At 35.2% G+C, this 16,331-nt stretch overlaps 1 protein-coding gene across 2 annotated transcripts; it reads right to left on the bottom strand.

The window, feature by feature from the left end:
- Positions 1 to 3,256: 3,256 nt before the first annotated feature.
- On the bottom strand, positions 3,257 to 5,427 carry LOC145003873 (uncharacterized). Of its 2 annotated transcripts, none has more exons than XM_078962779.1 (6): positions 5,262 to 5,427; positions 4,648 to 4,769; positions 4,299 to 4,557; positions 4,172 to 4,203; positions 3,783 to 3,864; positions 3,257 to 3,536 (listed from the first exon to the last, which is right to left on the bottom strand). In XM_078962779.1, the coding sequence occupies exons 1-6, from the start codon at positions 5,302 to 5,304 to the stop codon at positions 3,427 to 3,429; spliced, it is 648 nt and encodes a 215-aa protein (XP_078818905.1). In that variant the 5' UTR covers positions 5,305 to 5,427; the 3' UTR covers positions 3,257 to 3,426. The 2 variants fall into 2 exon arrangements, with proteins under 2 accessions (XP_078818905.1, XP_078818904.1); XM_078962778.1 differs by having other exon boundaries at positions 4,172 to 4,233; positions 5,262 to 5,425.
- Between the last annotated feature and the right edge of the window lie 10,904 nt (positions 5,428 to 16,331).

The following is a 16,331-nucleotide window of genomic DNA, read 5'->3' as shown; positions in this document are numbered from 1 at the left end:
TAGTGCGTCATCTCTATTACAAATTGCAAGTATGAATTTTAGTTGTCAACATATGGTTGAAAATTAGCTCTGTGATCTCTATAGAGCAAGTGATGTATGTTGCAATGTTCATCAAATATTCTCCTTCTTAACAGGATTGATCCTCTATATCCATCCTCTTTGTTGGTTCGTTAACGTTTTCAACTGCAGGTCGGACGTGCAGAATGACCCTACTTCTTCGAAGTTTAAATTTTGGGGTCAGGTGCGTCGTTTAGGGTTCGATCGAACCAATTGATTACGCACCCATCTATCGATAACAGGTTTGATTTCTATTCCCCTTTCTTTATTTCTTCGTTTTATATATCAAACCTCTAGCATTTTATATATGATTTACTTACCGATTTATGATCTTTGTCCATTTTGTAAGATGTTGTTTGAGTCTTTGAATGGTCTAAACATAGTTGGGAAGAATAGAAGCTTGAAATTATGCTCTAGGAAGTGAACCAGAAACTCTTATTAAGTTTTTAGACTGAAGATATATGACCAAGCAATTGACTAGAACTTACTACCAGTAGCAAAGGTAACATATGGAAGAACACAAAAATAATTATTTGAGAATATTGCACACCAGGTGTTTGTAGAAATGCCTGAAAGAGAACTTGATGTTCAAATTCTTGAAGAACACAAAAATAATTTATGAGTTCGTTATTTGTGTTACTTGATTTTAACATGTAGTATGAGTTCTCTTAGAATTACTAAAATTTGTTTTATTTTTGTTGTATAAAAGCATTCTCACATAGTTTTATTCTTACATAATTCAATTTCATGACAATTATTCTCATAGAATTAATGAAATACATTATGATCAATGGCCCAAAGTTTGGATGAATGTGTGTGGGATAGACATGAACAATCCTCAATGGTCACCGATCTTCCATAAAAATGCACTACTCATTGTCATATGTAATAGTATATTCCAATAGAATAATCTACATAGTATATTTGTTTGTTATTAAGGAGTGTTTCATTATTATAGAATAAAATATAAAGTTTTTTATTTTTTCAAGGATGTGATAGAAAAAATTTAACTTGTATCTAAAAATTTGTTTATTCTGCGAAAAGTAAAACACTTTATTAGTTTATGGCTTGCATTTTCATAGAATATCATTATAAAAGAATGTCATTCTGTCAGAATAAAACCGGGTATGATTAAAAATTACGTTAAAATTATTTAAGCTAAATTAATTTTAAAAAAATCAAAATTCAAAAATTAAAATAATCAAAGATCCATTAAAATCTGTAAATTTCTTTTTTTAAATTCGGGTTTCATAATTTGAAGGCAATGCAAATATACAATATTACCCTTCTTTTAATTAAATGACATTATTCTGTTTTTCTTTTATTTAATAATATAGGTAAATTACTTTCTTAAAATAAGAAAAATGATTGACCTACATTGATGCATACAATAGCACAATAATTAATTAAAATAGAATAACTTAAGCCTATATATATATATATATATATATATATATATATATATATATATATATATATATATATATATATATATATATATATAAGTTGGATCGAATGAAGACTCAAAATAAATGAGGACTGCAAGGACCAATATTTATCGTAGGATTGAAAAAATAAAATGTCAATATTTAATTTTATTTATCGTTAAAATCTCGTGAGATGCTATATCATTCTTGTATTTATATGCCAAATTGTGATATTTTTCTAGAAAAGTTAATTGTTTGGAGGGTTAAATAAGCAAAAGTAATTTTTTTTCTTTTAAAAAGTGTATGTTTGGAAGTTAAATAAGCAATAATAATAATAATAATAATAATAATAATAATAATAATAATAATATTATTATTATTATTATTATTATTATTATTTAAAAATAGTATGAACGAAGAATGATATGATCCTTAATATTTTTGTTATTTAAAACTTTTATAATTGTTAAAAATTAAAAACTCGAACTGATATTTTGTTTCATAAATAAATAAATAAATAAAAACAAAAATAAACAAAAGCACTAGAATCTTGAACTATGTAATAAAGACATTAGAAATTAATAAATAAAAAAAATTTAAAGATATTTTAGAAAAGCACCAAAAAACGAAAAAAACCGAAGTGTTTGTGTGTGTGTGTGTGTGTGTATATATATATATATATATATATATATATATATATATATATATATGTTTAATTTTTTTAAAAACAAATTAAATATATACAAAAATAAATAATAAACTCATTTAAATGACGTTTCATGGACATTCGTCGTATGTAATTAAACCATCGACTACGTATTAGTTACAATAGATATGTATTTGACGTTTGTTCCATTGATGAATTTGGTGGTAGAGAACTGTCCTTGCAGTCCTCACCATTTTTTGAGTAATCACCTTAGTCGGACTATATATATATATATATATATATATATATATATATATATATATATATATATATATATATATATATATATATATATATATATAATTTCAAAATAAAATCAACTGGTTGGTATAAAAGTTGGTATAAAAAGTTGTGAATTTTAGCCCTAAAAAAATCAGATATCGCAAAGTTTTTTATATGTATTTCTATAGATTTTCTAGGTTGTAGGGTCTCCTAGATTATGTTTAAAAGAGGGTTATGATAATAAAATTAAAAATAAATAAATAAAGGATTCTGAATACGTATTTGATTTGCATCAAATGAAATAAACTTTTTAATAGAATTTCAGCGTTTTCTTAGAGTTTTTTTATATTTATTGTTTATTATAATAGATAAAACTAATGTCTTAATTTTATTTATTTCAATATATATAATGTGTATATAATTATTTTCAAAAACCAAAAAATCAGTTTTCCAAAAGAAACGGATTCACATTGAATTGAATTTTTGGGATTCAATTTTCGGTTATAACCTAACCGATTTTGGTCGGATTTTTTCATTTGTTTGTATAACCAATATAACTAGTTTTATTTTCGGTTGATACGGTTTTAAAAAAAAAAATAGTTTCAGATAACCTTATAAAAAGTTTTTTTTTCTTTAAAATTCAAGTTTACTCAAACCAAATAAATACTTCAGAACATTTTGTTTTCAAATACAAATATAATCGGATAAAATCGGTTTTTAATAGGATAGAAATGTTGTATGGATAGATAAACTTAAACTTTTTTTTTTTTTGAAAAACCAAATAACTGAAATGAGATTGATAAGAAACATGAAGGCAAATTTGTAAAAAAAAAAACGTTTTGACTTACCAAATTAAGCAATCTCCCCATTAAGACAAAAAAGAACAATAAGTCCCTTTACAGAAGAAACCATTCACAAGAAAAAAAGATCGATCAAAAGATGCCACGTGGCAATGTTAAACTCTATTCCATCAATGTTTTATATGTTCAAAAAAAAAAAAAAAAAAAAGTAAATTTAGTGAGAAACTGGAATGTGTTGGTCATTAGAAGGCAGTTTAAATGGAAAATGAGCAAAGTGTATCCTTAAGGCAGGTGAGTCAGGTTTCTTGTTGTCAAACTTGTAACCTGCATTGGTCAACTCAATAGTCAACACCAAAAAGTCAAACTATCTATTGGTTGAAAATTTTCACTAAAATCACGTAATTTGATGATTTTCATAGATAAGATATTGAATGGAATGACAAAGGAATAGAATGCAACAAGTTCACTTCACATGAAGTCTTAATTCTACTCCATTCATTCCAATGGAATTACCAATTCCATTCCTTTCATGATTCCATCAAAATTAACAATTTGAAGATAAAGCAAAACCTTGAAGGGATTCCAAAGCAGTAAAGGCACATTTGGCATCTTCAAACTCAACAAAACACAAAACCATGGCCTTCTCCTCCCTCTGTCATTCACATTTTAACAAAAAATTATTTCCAAAATTACATCTTTGCCCATCAAAAGTATAACACCTTAATAAGAATAAAAAGTGTAAAATTTTGTAATAGAAGAATGAGAAAACCATAAAACTTGTACTAGAAGTCTAGAATAAGAATTAAACCAAAAGAAAAATAAACAAATGTCACAAATATGTTATCTTATGTTTTGGTTTGTTGTATTGATAAATATTTTTACACTCTGTTAAATCTCTTAAAAATACTTATTTCCAACTTTTATTTTGGCCTATATGAAAAAAGAAATGGAATACTTACATTTCTTGGCTCCTTGTGCACAACTCTGATTTCTTTGAACCCAAAGAAAGGTCGAAACAGATCTTTATCAAGAGTCAAGAAAAAAAAAAAAAATCTAAATGAAAATATGTTTAAGGGGAAAGGATACGAGAAACTTCTCTTCTAGAACAATCATTTGGAAGCCCATCTACAAACAAGACATTTGATTGCATAATTCCATCTGTTAACTCATCATCCTTCAAAGAGCCATGTCTTTCATTAAGCATCCCTGGAGTTGCATCTCTTCTTCCAGATAAATATGGATCTGAATAACCATTAAAGCTTGTTGCTCCACCACCACCATATCCACTATATACAGATTCTGGAACATATTCAGGAACATATTCACCAGGGCGTGAAACCAAACTCTACAATCATAATCATAGACATTAATATATCAAGAAAGAAACAATGTTAAATGACATTAGAATTAAGATTACTGAGTTTTCAATTCTTACATCTTTAAGTAGGAAATTGGATGAGTTGCTTAGTAGATCATGGGATGCAAATGGAGTTCGGGATTGTAAGGTTGATGCTTCTGATGTTAGATAACCAGGTAAAGGTGGCCTCAGGATACTAGCTGTTACAGTGAGATAAGATTCATGAATGATCACTATGACTAGGGTTTTTATGTTCTTTTTAGAGAAGAAAAAGATGTGCAATGTTTCACAAATTTTCATATAGTTTCGCCCAATTTCTATCCTATAAAAGTGAAGCTAATCATTGTCGGGACATATGATCAAATAATCGTCTATCAGAAGGAACAAATGGTGTGAATAAGCATAACCTGGCGCTAATAATGATTAACTGAAAATCTAGGGGCGACTGAGGTGCAATGAAATTCATCTAGGGCATAGACGTTCAAGGGTTAGAAGTTATTTAGTTGTTCCTTCGATTGTCTTCTTTACCATTCCCATTCAAGAATCAACGCCTGTTTGCAAGATTACTTGAATATTGTCTCTCATGTGATTGATATGACAGTTCGATCACATGATAAGTAACTGAAGCTGTGAATATGAGTCATAGATTGAGAATTTAAAGAGATAGGGTTTGCATAGAGAAGAAGAAGAACCTCTGTCAGCAGAAGCTCCGTATCTCCAGTAAGGATCCGCCATTGTTTGCCGCTGGATTATTGTTCTAGTGTCTCTCCGATAGAATTATTACGGATAAAAAAAAAAGGAAGGTATTTAATTCGTAGTTTGAGCAAGCAAAACGATGATCTTAAAACACGGAAGGAAACGACCATTTGCTAAAGCAAATTAGGTTTTTTTTTTTTAATAAGACCCTATATTTAAAAATAATAATAATAATAATAATAATAATAAAGAAAGACCTAAGTTTTATCTATTGTTACTTTGTTGTTTTAGCTATTGTACGGGTTAACTGCTAAATTGAATTTTTTTCATAAAAATACAATAAACTCAATGTCAGTTATTTTGTTAATAAAGTTAGTCACATATCCTCTAACTCGTTGGTGCCCTAAGGATTGATCACTTAAAAGAATAATTTATTTTAAAACTCTGTGTCATGTCTTTGTTTTTTCTTGTTCCACACCGAATTGGGTCTTGTTCTAAAACCATAAGTAACCTTTTATCATTCAGTTCATTGTTGTTTTCACAACATTGAGTTTGTTTTCAAACGTTGTCACACGGCTATTTTCATAAGATGTGATTGTATATTTATTTCAACAATATATTATGACAATTTAGCAAGTAAGTTGTTATGTTGTACCTGTAATCTCATTTTGTCTCAAGTATTTAGTTTTTATAATGAGTACTAAATTTATCCGATACTATATGCATGGAGGATCTCCAACATTAGCTATTTTTTACCTTTGTAACTTGCAACATGGAACCACCTCCCTTTAGTGTAACGGGGGCTTGCATCCTCATCTCTTCCGGCTTATTTTCTTTAGGGCAAGGGCCTTACCTTTGACCATGATGGAGGTATGGCCCTTAGATTTTATGTGTGTGTGTGTATAAGAGAAGCAAAGGCTTCATTTGAGGTTGGTTTTTGTTATTTCTTTAATCTTGTCTGAAAACACTCTCCCTTCTCTTCTTTTCTTTTTTTTGAAGACTAGTGAAAATATTGGTGGTTTTAAGTGCTTCTCCTTTAAGTATAAATTGTCTTTAGGTTTTAAATAAAAGTTCTAAATACAATTGAGAACTAGCATTATTGGTGACTTATATTTGTTGGTGGATACATTAAAAAGGAGTTCTACTTTGGCCTCTCTTGCGAGCTACTTCAACTCCCCAATTGTTAAGTGAAATCAAATGTTTTAAAGATTATCATCCTTCAACACTATATGGTTGTTTTATAATATTTCTAACCTATGAAATAGGATTCTTAAGGGTTTTGCTTAAAATGGTCTTAAAATAATAGTTATTTTATGAGTGTTTCCATTGTTATTAGCAAAAGTATCATATTTAGCTACAAAACTCCATATATATATATATATATATATATATATATATATATATATATATATATATATATATATATATATATATATATATATATATATATATATATATATGGAAAAGTGAATATACCCTTAAGGGTATATTACATTAGGTACCAAAGTAATTATTCGACGTCGTTTGAAGTTAACCGTGCTTTACTTTCTAATCCATACGTTATCGCGTATCAACTCTTTATACCTTATCGGATATCAACTGAGAGAGACAAAATCGATCAAAATTAACTCTCTTTCTCTCCTATTAGGCTTGGAGGAGTAGAGTCGTTAGCCGAGCTCGCTATGCGTCGCTGGGTGGGGGGCTCGCTATGATAATTTCGCTACCTGCTTGGCAAGATGAGAGAGAAAGAATTTGGTGAAGATGATTAGTTGCAAGCCCTTTTATCTATATGCAGAACGAGAAATTGTGATCGGGGAATAAAGTGAAAAAATTTTAGAATGATTTGAGGGAGAAGAGGTGTAGACTGTGGAGTAGGGATGAGATTTAGAGTCGGAAAACCGGACTGGAACTGGAACCGTTAGAACCGGAATATATAGAACCGGTTTCGGTTCCGGATTTAAAAATTAGCTTTATCTGGGTTCCGGGTAATCCGAGTTTGGGTCCATCGGGTCCGGGTAAACTGGGTCTAAAAACCGGAACCGATGTTTGGAACCGGAACCACTTTTAGGGCCTGAACCGGTTTTTATGAAACGTCTAAAAGGTGCATATCTCATCCGTTTCAACTCCGATTGACATGAGGTTTTTTCCAACATGTATTTTAGAGTTTGTACATGATTTTAGACTATAAATTTGCCATTTATAGTATTATATTCATTGACTTACAGTCCCCCAAAGTCGAGATATCAAAGCTGGAAGTTTTTAGTTTTTCAGTTTTTTTGTATTCGGTGAAAGTTTTAAAACATGCATATCTAATTCGTTTGAAGTCGAATTGACATGTGGTTTTTTCTAACTTGTAGTTTACAATTTGTACATGAGTTTAGACTGTAATGTTGTCATTTTTGGTTTAACATTCAATGTTTTACAGCCCTCCGGAGTCGGGATATCAAAACTGAAAATTTTCAACTTTTCAGCTATTTGTTTTTGTACTTTGTATTATGTGAAAATGTTAACACATGAAAATCTCATTCGTTTAAAGTTGGATTGACATGTGGTTATTTCCAGAGTGTATTTTAGAGTTTGTACATGGTTTTTGTCACACCCCAAAACCAAGAACGGCGGAAACGTTCTGGGCGGAGGACGTCATGTAAAGTATCACAACACAGTAAATGTAAATAAGCAAACAATATCATTTATTGCATTAATATATAATTTTAATACAAGCGTGTTCTGTACAGTATAGACACCAAAAATAATGTATATCAAAATAAGAAGATGAATCTTGGATGCGCTCCATCTTCTCAAAAGCTGGCCTCGGTACTTGTCTACTGATGACCTGAGAATACAAGTTATTTTGAAAGAGTTTATCAGCATTAAGCTGGTGAGTTCATAAGTATTTTAGTGTCAATGTTTGTTGTCAAAACGTTTGAACCTGTCTCAATGTATAAGTTTGTACAAATGTAAGTAAGTGTTTGAAAGTGTTTGTAAAAGTTTGAATCTCTCAGAAAAACCTATATTTTCTTATTAAAGTAACCTTCTACCAAGGCTTAACTGTTTTGTATGCTTGTTTGTTGTAAAAGTGTGTAATTTTCCCAAGGGTAGCTATCATTTAACAATATATAGTTTGTACATTAATGTTTAAGTGAGGTTATCACTAAAATATGTAATGGGTAAATCATTGTAGTATTGTAGTTTTGTATTATAGGAACTACTGCTGTACTAACTACCTTAAACCGGATTTATATTAAGGTATCATGTGATAAATTGCACCATGCTATTGACTGGTAACAACGACATAATGAATGGTCGTAATAACGGAATGACGTTTGGCACCCGCAGACCTGCAGGTCCGGGTGTAGCTAGCAGCAAGGTGTAGGATAGTCAATCCAATATAGATCTATACGCAAACTCACGCTCTCCCTCCAAGAGAATTCTGGCTACAACTCGGGCCATGACATTTAAGGCATGCTCCGACACAGTGGATCACAATTGTTAACGTGTTCATGTATACGTAATGTTTCTCATTCTAGTATAGTTGTATATGTTATGTTTCTAGTATAGTTGTATATGTCTTGTTTCTAGTATAGTTGTATATGTTCTGTTTCTAGTATAGTTGTATATGTTCTGTTTCTAGTATAGTTGTATATGTTCTGTTTCTAGTATAGTTGTATATGTTCTGTTTTTAGTATAATTGTATATGTTCTGTTTCTAGTATAGTTGTATATGTTCTGTGTTACCCCGATGGTAACTAATTATTGATGTACTGATAAGTATGAAACGACCCTCAGATGGTCACCCGAAATCCCACCAGACCACATCCAAATCGAGGAAAAGGAAATAGGGCGGATGGCCTTCCTAAGCCCTTTAAACATTACTTATATATCTATACATATATGGGCATGCAATTTTTATAAGGAATAAACTAAAGTTTAATAAAAGCATTTGATAAGTAAAAGAGTTTGTAAAACATTTTGAAGTGAAACAATTTGATAAACAGTTTGAATAAATCATTGGTTTTCTGGTTATTAATCACATGTGATTAATGCAATCACATGTGATTAATGCAATCACATGTGATTGATGCAATAACTATAAGTATTTAACTTGTATCCCCCCATAAAGTATTTAAAACATTTAAAAGCATTTCAAAGGTTGATTAAAGGGGTATGAACTCACTTGTGGTTAGTAGATTGGATTGATGTATCGGGTACCGTGTTAGGTGGCAAACGGAGACTTGTTCACACGCACGAGCCTAGTTATTATATAATGAGCATATATGTCACACCCCCAAACCAGAATGGCGGAAACATTCGGGGGTGGATGACTTCACGTAGTATCACAACCATTGAATATTGTAAAGAAAGTAACACAACCATCACATATATAATGAAAACGTATGTTGTTGCGTTATACATATTAGCAAAAGAATATTTACAATATGATGATAAATGTTCAATAATAAAAACATCCTTTGTGTTCCTTCCCCCAAAAGCTGGTAGTTACCTGTATCACTGATTCCTTGAGAAATACAAGTGGTTTTGAAAAAGTGTCAACAATTAAGTTGGTGAGTTCATGAGTGTCTTGAGTTGAAAAGTATATCCTTTTTGGTAGGAAATTGGTAAACGAGGTTTTCAGAAAATCCAATATTTTCTTGTAAGTGATTCAAAAAGTTCCCAAAGCTGGAATGTGTTGGTATCTTTTATACGTGAATGATAAAAAGATCTTTGTATGAAATATAATATAGAAATCTGCAATGCACATATGAATCCCGTAAATCAATCTTGTTTTATACTTTTTATTTTAGTTTTATAACCATGCTATTGACACTGACGGCCTGTAACAACATTCTTCAGGTGTTGCAGTGTTATGACATTTGTCACCCCAGACCTGCTGGTCTAACTATAGCTAGTAGTTTAGGTGCGGGATTGTCAATCCCGTATAGATCTATACACAAGTATCACGCTCTCCCTCCAAGAGATTTTGGTATATAATACAGGACTTGAAATGCATACAAAAATGTACGTTGAAGTTTGAATATCTCACATTGCCTAGTATAAGTAGATTTACAATGAAATGACCTTACTTCTTTTGAAAGTGTTTTGTTTTTCAAGATGTATATGTAAAATGTAGGACTGACTTGTTAACTATACCCATTATAGTTTTTCAGATAGTATGTTCCATTTAGTAGAAATAACTTAGTGACATAATAGCTCTTGTATACATAAGATGATTGTATCAATATTCGAAGAGAGAAATTTCATTTATGTTTATAAAACGATACTTTAACGTGTAATGTACTTGTATTCCCCCCCCTAAAACGTGAAAAGAATTGAAAAGTAGGGGTATGAACTCACTCGTTAAGTTTGAAGAGAGAAGCTAGAGTTAGGTAGAACTTCGATCGCGGATAGTTGCGTCGTCGGGCTCTTCGGGGATCTCTGCAGCGTAAATCTTTCGTCGGGGCTCGAGTGCGGAAACCAAGGTAAGGAAATGGTCTCTGGAACTGGGAGAATAGCTGAGGAATTGTGACGGTGTGCCAAAACTCGAAGCTCATGCCATCTATTTATAGTGCTGGAAGAGTGAGTACGCGGGGCGTACTCACGTACGCAGCGCGTACCTCGTTACGCTGGGCGTAAAAATGCATCATGGCTTACGACTCCTGGCTAGCTAAGCGTAGCTTGGGCGGGCCGATGGGACTCGACTCTGGGTCTAGTACGCGGGGCGTACTCCCAGTGAACGCGGGGCGTAATCCGGCCTGTCCTCTTCTAAATTCCGTAACTTTCGCGTACGAGCTCCGTTTTTCGTGTTCTTTATATCCACGCGTAGGTGAGATTATGCTCTACAACTTTCATTTAGACTCCGTCGGCTAGTTTTGTCTTTATTTTTAATGATATGTTTTTAATAGGCCGGGCCTCCTAAAGTTCGTTAAAAACTCATAGGTTCTTTATTCGATGTCGGTTTTCGTTTGTCTTTTTATCGTTTTATTACCACTGAGGAGATCTTCAACTTCCGTTTAGGTGGCGATAGCTAAATAACACTCGATCTTAAATCCGAGTTTTTAGCTCTCTACTACTGTTGCGAAACTTTGAAAATTCGTAACTTCTTCATACGAGGTCCAATTTGGGCGATCTTTTTATGCACGCTCACCTTTTAACGAGATCTACGATTTTTGTTTAGATACTTAAGGCTAAAATGCACATTATTGAGATTTTACTTGTTACGTCGAATAATGTTTTAATGGCGTGTCGTAAATATACGAGTGGTTATAATTTCTTCAATATAACCCGGTTTTGAGTGTTCTTTATGTTTTCGGAAACCTTGACACGTTATCTAGTATTTGATGCATCCCAACTTAGATATTTGAATACTTTATTTTCAAGGTTAATTTAGTTATATTTGACTTTTGAGCGTTACAATGCTTTTGGAAAAATATAGGGTTGTCACATCATCCCCCTGTTAAGGGAATTTCGTCCCGAAATTTAATCTAAGATAGAGTTTACAGTTTAAGGAAAAAGATGCGGGTATTTTTATTTCATCTGATCCTCTCGTTCCCAGGTGTATTCAGGTCCTCGCTTGGCGTTCCAGCGGACCTTTACGATAGGTATGCGGCTTTGTTTAGTCCTTTTGACTTCCCGATCCATGATCTCTACTGGTTCCTCTTCAAATTGGAGGTTTTCATTTATTGCGATTTTGTCTAGAGGGACGACAAGGGTCTCATCGGATAAGCACTTCTTTAGGTTTGATATGTAAAAGGTAGGGTGTACGTTGTGGAGTTCTTGAGGTAGTCTAGGTTTGTAAGCCATTGGACCGATCCTGGCAAGGATCTCGAATGGTCCGATGTATCTGGGGTTCAGTTTCCCACGTTTTCCGAAGCGTATTAATTCTTTCCAAGGCGAGACTTTTAGTAGGACACGGTCTCCAATTTATCCGTCTCTTTGATCAGTAGGAAATGTGCTGATTTAGTTAACCTGTCAACAATTACCCAAATGGTGTCGAGTCCGCTTGTCGTTTTGGGTAACTTGGTTATGAAATCCATGGTTATCCGCTCCCACTTCCATTCGGGTATTTCTGGTTGTTGTAATAAACTCGAAGACTTTTGGTATTCTATTTTGACCTTAGCGCACGTCAGATATTTACTCACGTAGGTAGCAATTTCGGGTTTCATGTTCGGCCACCAGTACAACTTCTTGAGGTCGAGATACATCTTGTCGGAGCCGGGATGTATGGAGTATCGTGTTTTATGGGCTTCGTCCATGACGATTTCTCTGAATCCACCAAACTTCGGTGTCCATATTCGATCCATGAAATAACGAATTCCGTCGTTCTTGGTTTCAAGGTTCTTATCCATTCCTCTTAGGGCTTCTCCTGCCACATTTTCGGATTTCAAGGCTTCTATTTGGGCTTCCTTGATTTGCGTGGACAGGTGTGAATGGATCGTCATAGTTAGGGATTTCACTCGGCGACCTGAGTATTCCTTCCGACTGAGTGCATCAGCCACTACATTAGCCTTTCCAGGGTGATATCGAATTTCGCATTCGTAATCACTTAGTAGTTCTACCCACCGTCTTTGTCTCACGTTGAGTTCTTTCTGGTTGAGGATATGTTGAAGGCTTTTATGGTCAGTGAAGATCGTGCATTTCGTGCCGTAGAGGTAGTGTCTCCATATCTTTAGAGCGAAGACGACTGCTCCTAGCTCTAGATCGTGCGTTGTGTAGTTCACTTCATGTGTCTTTAGTTGTCTTAAGGCATAGGCGATGACCTTCCCTCGTTGCATCAGGACACACCTGAGTCCTTGGTTTGATGCATCACAATAGACCACGAAGTCCTCCGTCCCTTCTGGCAGGGTTAGGATGGGCGCACTACATAATGCTCGTTTTAGCGTTTGAAACACGGCATCTTGTTTTTCTCCCCAGTCGAAGGTCACATTCTTCTGAGTTAGTGTGGTGAGTGGCTTGGCAATCTTGGAGAAATTTTGTATGAACCTTCGGTGATACCCGGCGAGTCCCAAAAATTGTCGGATCTCTGTAGGGGTTCTTGGAATCCTCCAACTCTCTATTGCCTTGATCTTCGAGGGATCCACGTGTATTCCCTCCTTGCTTACTACGTGTCCTAGCAAATCCACCTCTCGAATCCAAAATTCGCACTTGGAAAATTTTGCGTAAAGTTTCTCTGCCCTTAATGTTTCCAGAACCTGGCGGAGATGTTGGTTGTGTTCTTCCTGGTTTCTAGAATAGATGAGTATATCATCTATGAACACGATCACGAATTTGTCCAGGAAGGGACGACATACTCGGTTCATCAAATCCATGAACACTGCTGGAGCGTTTGTCAATCCGAAGGGCATTACTACAAACTCGTAGTGACCATATCGTGTTCGGAAAGCCGTTTTGGGGATGTCTCCTTCCAGTACTCGTAGTTGGTGATAACCAGATCTTAGGTCGATCTTTGAGAAGTAGCTCGCTCCTTGTAGTTGGTCGAACAGATCGTCTATACGTGGAAGGGGATATCGGTTCTTGATTGTCAGGTTGTTCAGTTCTCGATAATCGATGCACATGCGAAAAGACCCGTCCTTCTTTTTCACGAATAGGACTGGTGCTCCCCATGGTGAGAAGCTTGGTCTGATGAATCCCTTGCTCAACAGCTCGTTCAATTGACTGGACAGTTCCTGCATCTCAGCTGGAGCTAAACGGTAAGGTGACTTTGCTACTGGGGTTGCTCCGGGGATTAAGTCGATTCTGAATTCGACTTGACGTTCCGGTGGGATTCCTGGGAGATCTTCTGGGAAAATGTCTGGGAAGTTGCAGACTTCCGGAATGTCTTTAATGTTCTTTGGTTCTTGCTTCTGGTCTACTACGTGGGCTAGAAAGGCATGGTATTCCTTGCGAAGATATTTTTGTGCTTTAATACAAGAGATGATTTGCAAATTTGAACTAGGTTTATCTCCATATATGATAAGATTTTCACCGTTGGGCAGATTGAGACGAACGGCCTTTTCATGGCAAAGAATGTCGGCATGGTGAAGACTCAACCAGTCCATACTGATGATTACATCAAAACTTCTTATCGAAATGGGCATAAGGTCGATTTGAAATAAGTGTTCGTTTAAATTTAATGTGCACCCTACGTACATATCACTTGTGCTTTCTGTTTTTCCATTAGCCATTTCTACAGTGAATATTTTATTAAGTGGTTGGGGTCTTTGGCTAAGTAGATGTTTGAATTTATGACTCACAAAACTTCTCTCCGCGCCGCAGTCAAAGAGTATGCATGCATAAATGTTGTCGAGGAGAAACGTACCCGTAACTACTATTGGATCAGTTATTGCTTCATTTTGACCTATCGCCAGCACTCTCCCAATACCACCAACATTCCTTGTCTTGGGGCAGTCCCTCTTGAAATGCCCGGTTTCTCCACATCCATAACATGCTTGGCTTACCCCAGTACCAGGAACTTGAGTGACTGGCCGCGCTGGCGCTTTACAGAAACGGGTAGTGTGCCCTTTCCTGTCGCAGTTCTTACAGTACATCTCGCGGCAATTACCGTGGTGATGGTAGTTGCATTTGCTGCACTTGGGCAAGTTCCCTGCATATTGTTTCGTTGGCGCCAGGGTTGTAGGAGTTGTGGCGGGAGCAGTAGCAACATGAACCGCCACCATTTGTTTCTTTGAAGGTTCTTGCGAGGTTTGCCCCTTTCTCTTGTTCCATAATTTCTTCTTGCTGTTGTTGTTGGCATTGTTATTGTTGTCGTTGTTCCCTTTGGTTGGTTCAGCTACGATAGTCGTGACTCCTTGGCAGACGCCATGATCAACGAGAGATTGCGCCAGTTCCTTGGCACTGTCGAAGGTCATGGGCTTGGAAGCTAACACACTTCCTCGCAGTTGGGGTGATAATCCCCAGATGTACCTCTCCACTTTTTGGCTTTCTAGAATCAACATCCCTGGACAAAGTGTTATCAAATCGCTGAACCTGTTGGTGTAGCCTGCGATGTCCGAGACTACCATCGAAAGGTTCCATAATTCTTGTTCAAGCTTCTGAATCTCGCCTCTTGGGCAGTATTCCCGCAGGAGCATTCGCTTCAAGTTTTCCCAACCCATGGAGTTCGCCACCACTAGGGTTAGTGTCTTGACGTGGCCGTTCCACCATGTCAAGGCGCGTTCAGAGAATGTACAGGCAGCAAATTTTACTTTGCTTTCTTCAGGGCATGCGCAAATTTCAAATACGGCTTCCGTTTTCTCTATCCATTGGGACAGAGCCAATACTCCCCCAGTCCCATAAAAGGGAATAGGTTTTCCATTGGTGAAGTCTTTGTAAGTGCAGACTTCGGAACGGCCTTGGCTTGGGCCATTTGTAAAGCTGTTTATTCCTCCTCCTGACCCATTGTTGCTCATTTGAGCCATTGCCGCGGTTACAACGGCTGTTACAGCAGTTTGGAACATAGTTGCATCCATAGTTGGAGGGGGTGGTGGAGGTGGTGCTGGAGTTGAGTTTTTGCGTGTTGATCTACGAGGAGGCATGTTCTGGTAGAGAAAATAAGAACGAATACTATAAGTTTCTAATGTTTTGACAATCGTGTAGTTGAGGGTTAGTCGTATCTTGTAATTTGTTCTGACTTTAGTTTTTGGTTTCACATTAAATACAACAATTTAGTTAATTTCAGAGGTTTCGAGAGGTATATAAAGAAGTACTGCATATTTATATATATGTCACACCTAAGGTGTGTTACATTATGCTTCTAGTTTTAGGAAAATTTGACCTATCTAGAGGTCTCCGTTTACAGATACAAAAGAAAATAAGAGAAAAACTTTATCCGATGTCCTAGTCTATATCAAAATTGTTGGAGCTTGAACAAACTCTACTTGTGGCGTTTGGAGCTGGATTCGGCATCTGACCGTTTGACTCCCATCAGTCACCTCTCGAAATCTGCTTGTTGTTCTTTCATCTCTCTTATTTCGTCTAGAGCTGTTATCATTTGGTTCTGAAGTGTCCCCGTGTAGATTTGGGTATTCTCATGTAGTCCTTCCAAACGGCGGATGTCAGCGGCGTTACCTTGGGTAGCAGCATTGATCTCGCGAA

Source organism: Lactuca saligna, chromosome 7 (assembly GCF_052625555.1).
Source record: "Lactuca saligna cultivar CGN05327 chromosome 7, ASM5262555v1, whole genome shotgun sequence".
NCBI classification, from domain to species: Eukaryota; Viridiplantae; Streptophyta; class Magnoliopsida; order Asterales; family Asteraceae; genus Lactuca; species Lactuca saligna.
Note: the sequence above shows the minus strand (reverse complement) of the source record. Positions and strands in the feature narration are given on the sequence as shown.